This window comes from Pan troglodytes, chromosome 6 (genome assembly GCF_028858775.2).
Source record: "Pan troglodytes isolate AG18354 chromosome 6, NHGRI_mPanTro3-v2.0_pri, whole genome shotgun sequence".
In the NCBI taxonomy this organism is placed as follows: Eukaryota; Metazoa; Chordata; class Mammalia; order Primates; family Hominidae; genus Pan; species Pan troglodytes.
Window position 1 is genome coordinate 150,401,317 of NC_072404.2, and position 15,599 is coordinate 150,416,915.

The following is a 15,599-nucleotide window of genomic DNA, read 5'->3' on the forward strand; positions in this document are numbered from 1 at the left end:
TACTTTAGGTATACCTTGACATCTTTATGATCTTCTTCTCTCATCAGCTTACAAAGAGCCCTGTTTTGTGTATTCCCGAGTTGGGGGTAACCGAACACCTTTGAAGCAACCTGTGGATTACCGTGACAATACTTTGATGTTTGAAGCAAGGTTTGAGAGTGGTAATCTACAGAAGGTAGTCAAAGTGTAGGTTCTAATTATTTTTATTTAAGGAGCTAGACCATCAACTATTATTTTCTGTATCAAGTACATTAAAGTTCTTAGTATCCATTATGAAACTGTAATTCCTTGAAGTATGGATACTATTAATAATTTGAAATTGTTGTGGAGGAGGGGAGTATAAAAGATTCTGAGTTCAAATAATTTTGAGAACTATGAGGTAAAGTTAAGAAGGCTTCTGTACTGTACATTTTCAGTATGGCAATATGAATTGTCACACACACAGTGCTTCTCAAACTTTGTACTGAAATAGTTCTTGGGATGAGTGTTCCATAGAATATCCCAAGGGCATTATTTTATTTAAAAATATTATGGAAATATTTAAACATACACTTAAGTACAGAGAACAGTACAATTCTGTGTTCACGGCCACATACCTATCACCTAGACTCAACAGCTATCAAGGTTTTGCAACATTTATTTTACCTATTCCTAGGTGATTATTTACAACTGTACACATACACATTACATGCTAAGTGCAGAGTGCTTATAGAATAGAAAGTTACTTAGTAGAGAAAAATAGTCACAACTAACCAGATAATATTGTTATGTATATAAATAACATTCCAGTGAAATTATTATTTTTGCCTTTATTTAAGCATCTCCAAAGACTAAGTAAAGGGATGCAAATAGTTATCGAATGCAGTTCTTGTTCTCAAATAGTTCAAATTATGTAATCTATGTGATCATATTAATTTATATGTGTTTAAATCTCTCAGTGATAGTTATTTTATATCCCTAGTATTAGACTGTAATAGATACATATGTCTGAAGTAAAAAAAGAAATGTTGGACTTTGCTTCAGTTTTGGTAACTCTTTAATCATTTCTTATATAGAAAATATAATTAGGTTGAAATATATAAACTTTTATCAAATACCTGTGTTTTTATGTGCTCTCTTGAATTACCAAGGAATACAAAGGATTTAGAATTAGCATAGAAGCAGTTTCTCATCCAATAAAAGGGAAAATTTCAAAACTTTTATCGTTTACATTGTTTCCTAACAAAGCTTTCTGTGAATGAGTAAAAATAAAATAATTTTCCTTATTTAACTCAAAATTTTACATTGGTTTTTTACAAAATGTCATTTTTACATTCTTACGTGCTTTTTTCCCTTTCTTTCTTGTGTATTAGGGCAGAATATGAATACCAATTGACGGTACGCCCTGACCTCTTCACAAATAAACACACCCAGTGGTACTATTTCCAAGTCACTAATATGCGAGCAGGAATAGTCTACAGATTCACTATTGTCAACTTCACCAAACCTGCTAGTCTTTACAGTCGGGGTATGCGCCCACTGTTCTATTCTGAAAAAGAGGCCAAGGCTCATCACATTGGCTGGCAGAGAATAGGAGACCAAATCAAGTATTATAGGAACAACCCAGGCCAAGATGGGCGCCATTATTTCTCTCTTACATGGACATTTCAATTTCCACACAACAAAGATACCTGCTACTTTGCTCATTGCTATCCATACACTTACACCAACCTGCAAGAATACCTTTCTGGCATCAATAATGATCCAGTACGGTCAAAGTTTTGTAAAATACGTGTTTTGTGCCACACGCTTGCTAGGAACATGGTGTATATTTTAACAATCACTACCCCCTTGAAGAACTCTGACTCAAGAAAGCGGAAGGCTGTGATTCTGACTGCAAGGGTCCATCCAGGGGAAACCAACAGCTCTTGGATCATGAAAGGCTTCCTAGATTATATTTTAGGAAACTCAAGTGATGCACAGTTGCTTCGGGACACTTTTGTCTTCAAGGTGGTACCCATGCTGAATCCAGATGGTGTGATTGTGGGAAATTATCGCTGTTCCTTAGCTGGACGGGATTTAAACCGTAATTATACATCTCTCCTGAAGGAATCTTTTCCTTCTGTATGGTATACCCGGAACATGGTTCATAGGTAAAATAAGCCTCAAATTACCTCTCTGCTTATTTAGTAAACTTGGTAGTAACAATTTTGCTCCCACAATCTCATTCATTTTACTGTAACTTCTCAAGATAGTCTAACTACTGTATAACTACTTTATTTTTTCCCCGTTATTCACAACTGTGATTCTATACCCTTCTGTCATTATGCCACTGGATTCACTAACCTCCCCTTAAATAATGAAACAGATTCTAGAATGTTTTGATGACTTGATGAAACTAATAAGCTTGCATATCCCAAATTTGGCTTCTTGCTAAAGATAATGGTAGCACTGATGTTTAAAATAATTTTTTTATAAATATATATATTTTATATACATGAAACCGTTGGCTTCTCTCTCTAGAAACTCTTTTAAATGTCAGTTAGTCTCTGAATGTCTTGTAAGAAGTTTAAGGCAGGAGTCTATTCAGCAAGTTTCTAAAAGACTTCCAAGAAAGAGAAATATCTTAATCCAGTTAATCATACACAGGTAAGTAGGATAAGAAGTCAGTCACATGTGTGTGGAAAGGTGAGCAGCTGTAAGTATATATAAGATTAAGTATATTTAAAGCATATTAGAATAAGAGAGTAGATTTTTGTATAAAATACTTAGTATAACATAAGTAGAATATCTTTTTACCCATAAAGATACCTATGAGTAAAATCTTATACTAAGTATTTCTGTTTACCTATGGGTAAAAAGAAAATCCAAACTGTTTCTAAAGTTATTCAAATTAATGTAAGATGAGAGACCCTAATGTCCTGTTTCACTTCAGAAGTAATACCATCTCTTTGGAAATTAATCTGTTAGAAGTAAAGTTCCTTTTGACTTGCTTATAAGAAACTGAAAGACTGAGGAATTTGTGGCTTAAAAATGTACAGCATGTTTCATATTTAAGAACTTAACTTGATATTCATGCCTTATAATCTAGTTAGTTTTCTAGAAACTTGTAACTATCATTTAGTGGCTTTATATCAATCTTATGTTATCAATGAGAATTTATTAGGCAGCAAATGAGAAAAGGGCAATAAATTAACACATAATAAATTTTAGTTTGTAATTTCACTGTAGTTTAAAGCAGTATGGTTTCTAATAGAAGCAAAATGCTTTGAATGTTTATATTTTAGGTTTTAGTATTTTTGTTACAAATGTAATGTATTTCATAATATTATAAATACTATTGCTAACATTTTGGTGTTTATCTTTCCAGATATAGCAAATAGTATATGTAATTTTGATTAGTTAAGTAATAATCCTACCACCTTAACACCACGCTTTCTTACTTTTTAAAGCCTCTTCTATTAATATTAGTCATTTTATCAATCAGTTTGAGGGACTTATTTTTTGTTTTGTTATTTTTATATTGAGTGTTAAATTATATAGACCAAAGGTTGTGCTCTTCAGGAATGTGTAATTTTTTTTTTAGATATTTGTTAGAAATTTATCAGAAAAAGTCAATTCAAACTTTGGCACCATTTTTCTCAAAATAATAACTTAATCACCACACTAATCAAGGGTTAAATATTAATTGGCTTCAGCACCAAGTCATCAAGCACTCAATTTTTAACAAATATTTGGGTACTTATTATGTGCATAGCACTGTTCTAGATGATTTGAAGCATTCCCCATTCTTAATAAGCTTGAATATGAAAAATATAAAAACTTTCCTAGACAAGGGCCAAGCAAATGGTACCAATATCTTTAAGTGCTACCGAAGCTCAATAAGAGAAAGCTCTGTGGCCTTGACAAATTAGAAAGGAAGTGAGACATAAGGTCAGTATTGAAGGATGGCAGGTAGTATTTACATTTACAAAGATAGAGAAAGAAGATATTTCAGTCAGAAAGAAAATATGTGAAAGGTAATGGGCAAAGGCAAGAGTGAAAACATCAAAATAATAAAGCAGAGAGATCTTGTTGGAGAAAGTCTTGGGAGTAAGGTAAATTTTGTCCTTATAATGGAAGGCTACTGCATGCAGACTTTTTTTTTTTAGACGGAGTCTCACTCTGTTGCCCAGGCTGGAGTGCAGTAGTAATGCTGTCTTCGCTCACTGCAACCTCTGCCTCCTGGGTTCAAGCAATTCTCCTGCCTCAGCCTCCCAAGCAGCTGGGATTACAGGCATGTGCCGCCACACCCAGCTAATTTTTGTATTTTTAGTAGAGAGGTGGTTACGCCACATTGGCCAGGCTGGTCTCGAACCCCTGACCTCAGGCAAGCCACCTGCCTCAGTCTCCCAAAGCATTAGGATTACAGGCATGAGCCACTGCGCTCGGCCTGCATTCAGATATTTATATAGTTAATAAATTATTGTAGATTTAAAAAATTGTATATTAATAATATGCAATATAGATAAGAGAAAGCTAGGATATAAGAAATTGTATTTATTTGGATATTACACTTATAAATCCATAGTTGTACCTATAGAAAAATGCAGAGATAAAAGTTAGTAACTTATCTTTCTTCCTGGCAGACTGATGGAGAAACGAGAGGTTATTTTATACTGTGATCTTCATGGCCATAGTAGGAAAGAGAACATCTTCATGTATGGCTGTGATGGTAGTGACAGATCTAAGACATTATACTTACAGCAACGAATCTTCCCACTTATGCTAAGCAAAAATTGTCCAGATAAAGTAAGCACCTTTTAAGGTATTAACTTTTCCTTTATCAAATGTTGCCCATGTGAGATAGCAGAATGGCCCACGTGGATAATACTATTCCAAACTGCTTTTTTTTTAGTTAGTTTGACCAGTTTATACAATTGACAATAAGAAAGCAACTATATAGAACTACTTAGTGAGCAATAATTTGAAAATATGAGGAAAAAAGGCAAAAATGCCCCCAAACCTACCACCATAATACCACTGCTCTTTTACCTTTTGAAAGCTTCCTCTATTAGTCATTTTTATCAATCAATTTTAGGGTTTTTTTTTTATTGTTTAAATAGTCACTGAGTGCCTAAATTATACAGATTAATTTCTTAAGAAATGTATATTCTTAAGAAATGTGTAACAGTTTCTTCAAAGTATTTATTAGAATTTTGCCAGGAAAAAACTTAATCCAATAACCAATATTTTAAAAATATATAGAAATTAGAATGAGAAAAGAATAAAGTATATCATTATTTTCACAAACTATGGAAATATTGGAGCCTCATTTACCAAGATGTGAAAATTGTATTTTAATCATTCTTTAGGAAAAAGATGTTAACATAGCAAAGAAAATTCCTGCAGACTTTCCTTTAAGTTCTCAACCAACCAATTCAATTATAAAGGACTTACTGGAGAAGAACTAATTGTCTTTTGGGGATAATTGGGGCCCAAAGACATAAAAAGGAAAGGATGATCTGATAAAAATAGCTATTTAAAGAAAGAACAGGTTTGTTCGCCAAAGAGGATTCATTTCCTCAGAAAGAAAGACGGGAAAACCCAAACCCATAGCTGAAGCTATTGCTATGTAAATTTATACTGTCAATACTCTTAGGTATAGTTTATTACTCCTATAAAATAATTCTGTGTTACTAAGATATTTTGATGTTTGTCTATTGACATGCTTCTTAGGGTTTTAGATCTCTAACCTGTTGTGCCTTAGATGAAATGGACCAATTTCTTAAATAACTCAAACCACCACTCTGCAGCTTAAACAGGCCTTCCACATCATCTAAAGGTTGCTTAAAACATAGAGGCTCCTATTTCTAGGTTTTCTGTTAAATGTTTCTTATAAAAATCTTTTTGGGTCAGACGCGGTGGCTCACGCCTGTAATCCTAGCACTTTGGGAGCCCGAGGCGGGTGGATCACGAGGTCAGGAGATCGAGACCATCCTGGCTAACACAGTGAAACCCCGTCTCTACTAAAAACAAAAAATTAGCTGGGCTTGGTGGCGGGTGCCTGTAGTCCCAGCTACTCAGGAGGCTGAGGCAGGAGAATGGTGTGAACCCAGGAGGCGGAGCTTGCAGTGAGCCGAGATGGCGCCACTGCACTCCAGCCTGGACGATAGAGCAAGACTCTGTCTCAAAAAAAAAAAAAAAAAAAATCTTTTTGTGAAAATCCACAATTATAGTTGGAGATTTTAAATACCTCTTACATTAATCTGGAACTGGTAGATAGACAGTAGGCAAGGATCAACCAACTGGATTTGACACTTATAGGACACTCTACTAAACAGCAGAATACACATTATATTCAAATGCACATGGAACAGCACCAACATAAATCACATCCTGGTTTAAAACAAATACTAACAAATTTAAAATAATTAATATCACACAAGTATGTTTTTAAGCATAATGAAATTAGACTAAATCAATAAAAGAGGAAAATCTACAAACATGTAGATATTAAACCACATTTCTAAAAAATCCTTAGGCCCAAGAGGAACTCTTAAGGAACATTAGAATATAGTTTCACCTGAAAGAAAATGAAAATATGTAACATGAAATTCAGCTAAATAGTAGCACTTAGAAGAAAATGTATAGCAAGAAATGCTTATATTAGAAAAGAATAGGCTGGGTACAATGGCTCATGCCTATAATCCCAGCACTTTGAGAGGCCAAGGTGGGCAGATCACTTGAGGTCAGGAGTTCAAGACCAACTTGGCCAACATGGTGAAACCTCATCTCTACTAAAAATACAAAAATTAGCCAAGCATGGCAGTGTGTGCCTGTAATCCCAGCTACTTGGGAGGCTGAGGCAAGAGGACTGTTTGAGCCCAGGAGGCAGAGGTTGCAGGGAGCCAAGGTCGTACCACTGTACTCCAGCCTGGGCAACAGTGTGAGACTTCATCTCAAAAAAGAAAAGAACAAAGGTCTTGAATTAGTAATCTAAGTTTCCACATTAAGAATAGAAAAAGAAGAGTAAAATAAACCAAGCAGAAGGAAGCAGATAATAAAGAGAAGCAGGTCAATGAAATTGGAAAATGAGAGACAATGAAAAAAAATCAATTAAGCAACATTTGTGCTTGGAAAAGATTGGTAAAACTGATAAAACTTTACCAAGATTGATGAGAAAGTAGGAGGAAGAGAAAGAGGAGGAGGGGGAGGCAATGATGGCACAACTTACCAATATCAAGAATGAAAGAGAGGTATCACTACAGACCCTGCAGGCATTAAAAGGACAATAAGGGGAAATTCAATTCTATGCACATAAATTTAACAACTTAGATGAAATGAACCAATTCCTTGAAAACTACAGACTACCAAAACTCACCCAAGGTGAAATAATCTGAATAGTCCTGAAAAGCATTTCAAAAAGAAACTCCAGAAAACAAATATCAAGATCCAGTTGGATTCACTGAGGCATTCTACCAAAAATTTAAAGGCAATCTTTCCCGGGATTACCATGATACCAACACAAGACAAACATAGTACAAGAAAAGAAAACTACAGACTAATATCCCTCATGGACATAGATGCAAAAATTCTCACCAAAATATTAGCATATTAAATCCAGCAATATATAAAAAGAGTAATAGACCATGACCAGATGGGGTTTATCCCAAAATATAAGGCTGGCTTCATATTTGAAAATTAATCATTGTAATCCACTATGTTAAGAGTTGAAAGAAGAAAAACTGTGTGATCTCGTCAATTGATATAGAAAAAGTTTTTAACACAATTCAGCATCTTGTTATGAAAAAAAAAAACTTTCAGCAAATAATGAATAAAAGTGTACTTCCTTAACCTGATAAAGGACATCTACAAGAAACTCTACAGCTAACAACATAGTTGATGAAAGACTGAATGTTTTCTGCCCAAGGTCAGGAAGAAGACAAGAATGTCCACTCTTCCCCACTTCATGCAGCCTTGTACTGGAATTTCTAACCAGTTCAAAAAGGCAAAAGAAAGGAGAAGGCAGACAGATTGGAAAGAAGTGATGACAGTGGTACAATTATCTACACAGAAAATCCAAAGTGATCCATGCACACACACACACACACACCACACACACACACACACACACACACAAAACTAGAACAAGGGAATTTAAGCAAGGTCGTAGGATACAAGATCAACCCACAAAAAACAATTGCATTTCTGTATACTCACAATGAAAAAATTGGAAACCAAAGTTAAAAACAATACCATTTTTATCTTAGCTTCAAAATAAATACTTAGTTATAAATCTAACAAAATGTACAGATTCTATATGCTGGAGCCTTAAAAATGCTGATGAAATAAATCAAGGGCCCAAAGAAATGGAGACAACGTGCTGTATTATGGATTGGAAGACTAAACACAGTAAAATATCAACTCCCCAAGTTGATCTGTAGATTTAACAGAGTTTCAGACAAAATCACAGCATAATTGTTTATAGATATAAACAGGCTGATTCTAAGATGGATAAGGAAATGCAAAGGAACTAGAATAGGCAAAACAATTTTAAAAAATAAAGTTGAAGGAATCACTATCAAATTTTATGACAGTATAAAACTACAGTAATAAAGATAGTATGTTAATAGGAACTGTGTAAACACCAAGAGCAGTGGTACAGAATAGCAAGTCTAGTAATAGACCCATATACATATGGCCTTTTGACAAAGGTGCACAGGAAATTTAATGGAGAAAGAAACATTTAAATAAATAAGTGTTGGAACAATTGAACAACCATCTAAAAAACAAAAAACTTTCACCTAACCCTCAAACCTTAAATGTAAAACTGTAAAACTTTTAGAAGAAAACATAGAAGAAAATTTTTATGACATGGAATTAGACAAAAATTTCTTAGAAAATACCAAAAGCATTATCCATTGGATGGTAATGAATTGATAAATTGGACATCATCAGAATTAATCCTTTTGCTCTCTTAAAGATCCTGCTAAGCGAATACAAAGATAACCTCCAGGTAGAAGAAATTATTTTCAATCACATATCTCACAAAGAACTTTTATCCAGAATAACTGAATAGTAATAAAACCCAATTAAAAATGGCAATAATCTTAAATACACACGTTTCCAAAAAGGATATGTGAAGGCAAATAAGCACATGAAAAGATGTTTGACATCAGTAGCCCTCAGGGAACTGCAAAGTAAAACCATGAGGAGATACAATTATATACCTTTAGAATTGCTAAAATAAAAATACTGACAATCCCAAGTTCTAATAAGAATTTGGAGTAACTGGAACTCTCATACTATACATTTTTGTTGGGGATGCAAAATGGTATATCATTTTGAAAAGTAGTTTGTCAGTTTCTTATAAAGTAAATTGTACACTTATATGATCCAGCAATCTCATTCCTAGGTATTTACCCTTGAGAAATGAAAAGGTACATTCATATATAAACCTGTACACACAAACATTTATAACAACGCTATCATAATTGCCAAAAGCTGCAAACAACCCAAAATGTCCTTTAACTGGTAAATGGATATACATTTTAGTACACCCATACAATGGCATAGTACTTGGCAATAAAAAGGAATGAATATTCACACATGCAACAACTTGGATAAATCTCAAAAGTATTAGGTTAAGTGAAAGAAGCCAGTCTCAAAAGATTACATTCTATATGATTCCATTTATATAGCAGTCTTGAAAAAGCAAATCTATAGTGACAGAGAGCAAATCAATGGTTGCCAGGGGTTAGAGGTGGCAGGAGGGTGTGACTATAACTATCCTATTAGGATAATAGAACTGTTCTGTATCTTGAGTGTGATGGTGGTTACAGGAATCTATATGTGTGTTAAAATTCATAAAATGAGGCTGGGCACAGTGGCCCATACCTGTAATCCCAGCACTTCGGAAGACCAAGGCAGGAGGATGGCATGAGGCCAGGAATTTGAGACCAGCCTGGGCAACATAGCAAGACCCCATTTCTGTGAAAAAAATACAAAAATAGCTACGTATGGTGGTAAGTGCCTGTGGTCTCAGCTATTTGGGAGACTGAGGTAGGAAGATAGCTTTGAGCCCAGGAGTTTGAGACTGCAGTGAGCTATGATCGCACCACTGCACTCCAGCCTGGGTGACAGAGAGAGACCCTGCCTCAAAAACAAAAACAAAAAGATGCATAGAATGAAACACAAAAAGTCAATTTTATTGTATGTTACTGAAAAAATAAAATTGCACCTCAAAAAATTTCTTTGTAGACAATCTTTCAGGGCATAATTTCAAATGGTCTTTCATATGAAGATAAAGAATCTTTATTTTTGAACATCTCCAACACTAATCTTCATTCCTAACATGAAGATTGAATCGCTTCCTATAACTTTTTTAAAAGTATAAAATTTTATCCCAACAGCATCAAGAATTAATCAACTTTTGGAAGCAACCTAAGTGTACATTAGCAGATGAATGGATAAAGAAAATGTGGTACATATACAGAATGGGTACTATTCAGGCATAAAAAAGAATGAGATTCTGTCGTTTGCAACAACATGGATGGAACTGGAGATCATTGTGTTAAATGAAATAAGCTAGGGACAGAAAGACAAACTGTGCATGTTCTCACTTATTTGTGGGAGCTAAAAATTAAAACAACTGAACTTGTAGAGACAGAGAATAGAAGGATGGTTACTAGAAGCTAGGAAAGGTAGTGGAGGAGGGCGGAAGTGGAGATGGTTAATGGGTACAAAAAATAGAATAAGAACTAGTATTTGATGGCACAAGAGGGTGACTATAGTCAATAATAATTTAATTATACATTTTTTAAAAAGTAAAAGTATAATTGGGTTATTTGTAACACAAAGGATAAATGCTTGAGGTGATGGATACCCCATTTACTCTGATGTGATTATTACATACTGCATATCTCTATCAAAATATCTCATGTACACCCTGTATATATAAACTATGTACCCACAAAAATTAAAAATTAAAAAAGAACTTATTTTGAATATATATGTTACATAAAGATATATACATATCTTTCTATAAAAATAGTAAATTTTATTGCAGGAATTAGAATCTATAGTTCTCAGAAATGTGAACATATCATCCTTAAAATGAGATATTTCCACAGGTCAGGAAATAAAAACTAGCTCCTGAAGCTTTAGTGAGAATTATAGACTTTGCATAACCACTTTATCATTTTTAATACTACTTTCAAAAAAAGATATAGGTACCAGAACAACGAGTCTCATTTTTATTTGCTGCTTTTCAGTTTTCATTCTCAGCTTGCAAGTTTAATGTCCAGAAGAGCAAAGAAGGAACAGGAAGGGTGGTAATGTGGAAAATGGGAATCAGGAACAGCTTTACCATGGAGGCCACCTTTTGTGGATCTACTCTGGGTAAGACCAAGGGTTCTCATTCACAGCTCTCAAAGCTTTAAACCAAACATGTATAATTTAATGTAAATGTAACAGTACAGACAATAGTACTTTCTTCCTATTTAAATAATACTAATATTTAATCAATTCTATAAACAGGATGAATAAACTCTCAAAATATGGTATCTCTATTTCATAATTTTCCTTTGTTTAGAAAGGAAGATTTAAGCATATAAACAGAATACTCTAATTGGTTGTTTCATATGGTAATCTTTAAATGCTTGTTGTTTTTAAGGGGATATCTACAGATTTTTTTAAAATATTTTTTATTGGATTTGCTATTTGCAAGGCAAAATGGACTTTTGGGGGTCAATATATGTTTAAATGAAAGCACTTGGTTCCCTGAACAAAAATTAAAAGTGTGCTTTGTAGTCCCATTTAAGAAATCTTTTAGTTACAGCTAGCATATCCTAACATGGTTAGAATACTCCATATTAAAATAATTGTCACATTATCAGAAAAATGTATCAACTTAAAGTGCTAGAAATCCATATATGTACTTTTCAGCTTGTTTTTTTATTGTATTTTATTATTATTATACTTTAAGTTTTAGGGTACATGTGCACAATGTGCAGGTTAGTTACATATGTATACATGTGCCATGCTGGTGCGCTGCACCCACTAACTCGTCATCTAGCATTAGGTATATCTCCCAGTGCTATCCCTCCCCCCTCCCCCCACCCCACAGCAGTCCCCAGAGTGTGATGTTCCCCTTCCTGTGTCCATGTGTTCTCATTGTTCAATTCCCACCTATGAATGAGAATATGCGGTGTTTGGTTTTTTTTCTTGCGATAGTTTACTGAGAATGATGATTTCCAATTTCATCCATGTCCCTACAAAGGACATGAACTCATCATTTTTTATGGCTGCATAGTATTCCATGGTGTATATGTGCCACATTTTCTTAATCAAAGCACTTTGATACTGATATAACATTTGTGATGATGAAAACCTTTTCTCATAAAATCTTTACATGAGTTTTTCTCAAAGTGATTATTACCACTGTTTCTAACTGGCAACCAAATATTCTATAACTGTCTTATTGAATTTTTTTCTGCCTTTAAAACATGTACTAATGTATGTTAAATCAGCTTTGGTCCAGATGGTGGAAAAGGAACAAGGGAAAGCAATGAGATGTTAAATGACCTGTCCTGAAGAAAAAAATCTAAAGGATAGGATATGGAATCATATCAATGTTTTGTTTATACTGTTTTGCAATGTACCTGCTAAGAAAAATTATTAACTTACCCTCAAGGGTGGATAAACTTATTGATGTTTTAGGTAACAAACGAGGCACTCATTTCAGCACGAAAGACCTGGAATCAATGGGATATCATTTTTGTGATTCTCTCTTGGATTATTGTGATCCCGACCGGACCAAGGTAAGCAAAGTCCATTTGGTAATGCATCAGACTCCAGCCTATCAGATAACATAAGCTGACTATGGGCCTAAGCAGTGTTTGCCTTTTAATGTCCCAACAGTGTTGTTGGGGTTTTGGCACTTAATTTCCCAGTAACAATTGTTCCAGGTGTCTATAAATACTCAAATAGTTTAATCAGGAAATAAAGTTATTTCATAATGAGCTCATTTATTACTTTTGCCTAGTATTATCGGTGCCTGAAAGAATTAGAAGAAATGGAAAGACATATAACCCTGGAAAAAGTCTTTGAGGATTCAGACACACCTGTGATAGACATTACATTGGATGTAGAGTCTAGGTAACTCAAGGCTGCTGAAGTAATGCAATTTGTTGTGCTGTTTTACTATGTTCTTTATAATTATACCAGCATTTTATTGTCAATTCTCAACTGAAAATCCCAACTGTAAGTGGTGGAAAATTTCTCCCATGCCCATTATTTTGGCCAGACCTCATTAAGACTTTATTATTTTATTCAAGTAACATGAACATTACTATGTACAGTGTACTGTGAATAGTGTGTGAAAGACATATGAAATTGGTTTTTGTTTGGTTATTGTTTTCGTTTTTCTCTTTCTTTTTAATAGACTTTATTTTAGCTTTTTAGAGCAGTTTTAGACTCACAGCAAAATGGAAGGGGAAGTACGGAGAGTTCCTATATATCCCCTACCAGAGTGGTACTTATTTACAGTTAATGAGTCTGCAGTGACATGTCTTTATCATCCAAAGTCCATTGGATATATTAGGCTTCACTCTTGGTGTTAATTCTGCAGGTTTTGACAAATGTATAATATATGTATTCACTATTATAGTATCATAGAGTATTTTCACTGTAAGGATTCACCCTAAGAATCCACCTATTCAACCATCTCTCCCTACTAACCCCTGGAAACCACAGATATTTTAAACTGTCTCCATAGTTTTGCCTTTTCCAGAATGGCATATAGGTAGAATCACACAGTATGTGGCCTTTTCAGACTGGCTTCTTTCACTTAGTAATATGCATTTAATTTTCTTCCACGTCTTTTCGTGGCTTAAAAGCTCATTTATTTTTAGCACTCAGTAATATTCCATTGTCTGAATGTACCACAGTTTATATATCAGTTTACCTACTGAAGGACATCTTGGTTGCCTCCAAGTTTTGGCAATTATAAATAAAGCTGCTATATATATCCATGTGCAGGTTTTTGTGTAGACATAAGTCTTTGACTTCTTTGAGTAGATATCAAGGAGCATGGTTGCTAGACAGTATGGTAAGAATATGTTTCGTGGCTTTTCTTCTTCCAGCATTGGAGTCAATTGTTACTTCTTTATTTTCCATTTTATTGTGGTAAGAACACAGTATGAGATATACCCTCTTAAATTATTAACTGTACAATATTTTATTATTTTTCATACAATACTGTAGAGCAGATCTCTAGAGTTTATGCATCTTGCTTAACTGAAAGTCCCATTCCCCTACCACCCTCTAGAAACCACCATTTGACTTTTATTTTATGAAGTTGACATTTTAGATACTTCATAAAAGTGAAATCATTCAGTATTTGTCTTTCTGTGATTGGCTTATTTCACTTAGTGTAATGTCCTTGCTGTTTATCCATGTTGTTAACTTATTGCAGAATTTCCTTCTTTTTTAAAGCTGAATAGGTACGTCTTATTTTCTTTATCCATTCATTTGTCAAAAGATATTTAGGTTGTTTCTATATAATGGCTATTGTGAATAGTGCTACAATAAAAACAGGAATGCTAATGTCTAGATTTCGGTTCTTTTGGATAAATACCCAGAAGTAAGGCTGCTGGATCATATGGCAGTTCTGTTTTTAGGCTTTCTGAGGAACCTCTGTGCTGTTTTCAATAGCAGCTGCACTGTTTTGTATTCCCACCACAGTGTACAAGGTTTGCAATTTCTCCACATTCTCCCTAACACTTGTCTTTTGGTTTTTTGATGACAGCCATCCTGACAGGCATGAGGTGATATCTCATTGTGTTTTAATTTGCATTTCCCTGATAAGCGATGTCGAGCACTTTTTCATATACCTGTTGGCCAGTGTGTCTTATTGTAGAAATATCTATTCAAGTACTTAGCCCATTTTATAACAAAATCAGGTTATAGGGGTTTTTGCTATTGAGGTGAAGGAATTCCTTATATATTTTGTAGACTACCCCTTATTAGATGTATAGTTTGCACATTTTTTTTCCATTCTATAGGCCACTTTTTCACTCTATTGTTTCCTTGGTTGTACAGAAGCTTTTCAGTTTGATGTAGTCCCGTGTGTTTAGTTTTGGGTTTGTTGCCTATGCTTTTGGTGTCGTATCTATGAAATCTTTGCAGAGATCAGTGCCATGGAGCTTTTCCCCTACATTTCTGGAAGTTTTATAGTTTCAGCTCTTATATTTAAGTGTTTAGCCCATTTTGAGTTGACTTTCTTATATAGTATCCAATTTTATTCTTTTGCATGTGGATATCCAGTTTCCCACCATTATTTGTTGAAGATATTATTCTTTTCCCATTGTGTATCCTTGGCACCCGTATTGAAGATTATTTGGTCATATATGTGTGGTCTTATTTTGGGGCCCTGTATTCTATCCTGTAAGTATAGATGTCTCTGTCAGTGTCATACTCATTTGATTACTGTAGCTTTGTAATATTAATTTGAAATCAGAGAAAGTGATGACTCTCACTTTGTTATTTTTTCTCAGGATTGATTTGATGTGGCTATTCATGGTCTTTGGTGTTTCCACATGAATCACAGAACTCTTTTTCCTATTTTTGTAAAGGGT

General features: G+C 34.2%; 1 protein-coding gene across 18 annotated transcripts in view; it reads left to right on the forward strand.

Annotated features, from left to right (window-relative positions):
• The window catches only part of AGBL3 (AGBL carboxypeptidase 3), a 148,859-nt gene that overhangs the window by 46,202 nt on the left and 87,058 nt on the right, over positions 1 to 15,599 (forward strand). For 10 of the 18 annotated variants that reach the window (XM_016958178.3, XM_016958179.3, XM_063815607.1 and 7 more), the window contains 6 exons: positions 48 to 186; positions 1,353 to 2,132; positions 4,608 to 4,770; positions 11,235 to 11,361; positions 12,682 to 12,782; positions 13,007 to 13,119. In XM_016958178.3, coding sequence (XP_016813667.3) covers positions 48 to 186; positions 1,353 to 2,132; positions 4,608 to 4,770; positions 11,235 to 11,361; positions 12,682 to 12,782; positions 13,007 to 13,119 — 1,423 coding nt within the window. The remainder of the gene's footprint in view (positions 1 to 47; positions 187 to 1,352; positions 2,133 to 4,607; positions 4,771 to 11,234; positions 11,362 to 12,681; positions 12,783 to 13,006; positions 13,120 to 15,599) is intronic. The other 8 variants (XM_063815609.1, XM_063815610.1, XM_063815608.1 and 5 more) reach the window with 3 other exon arrangements.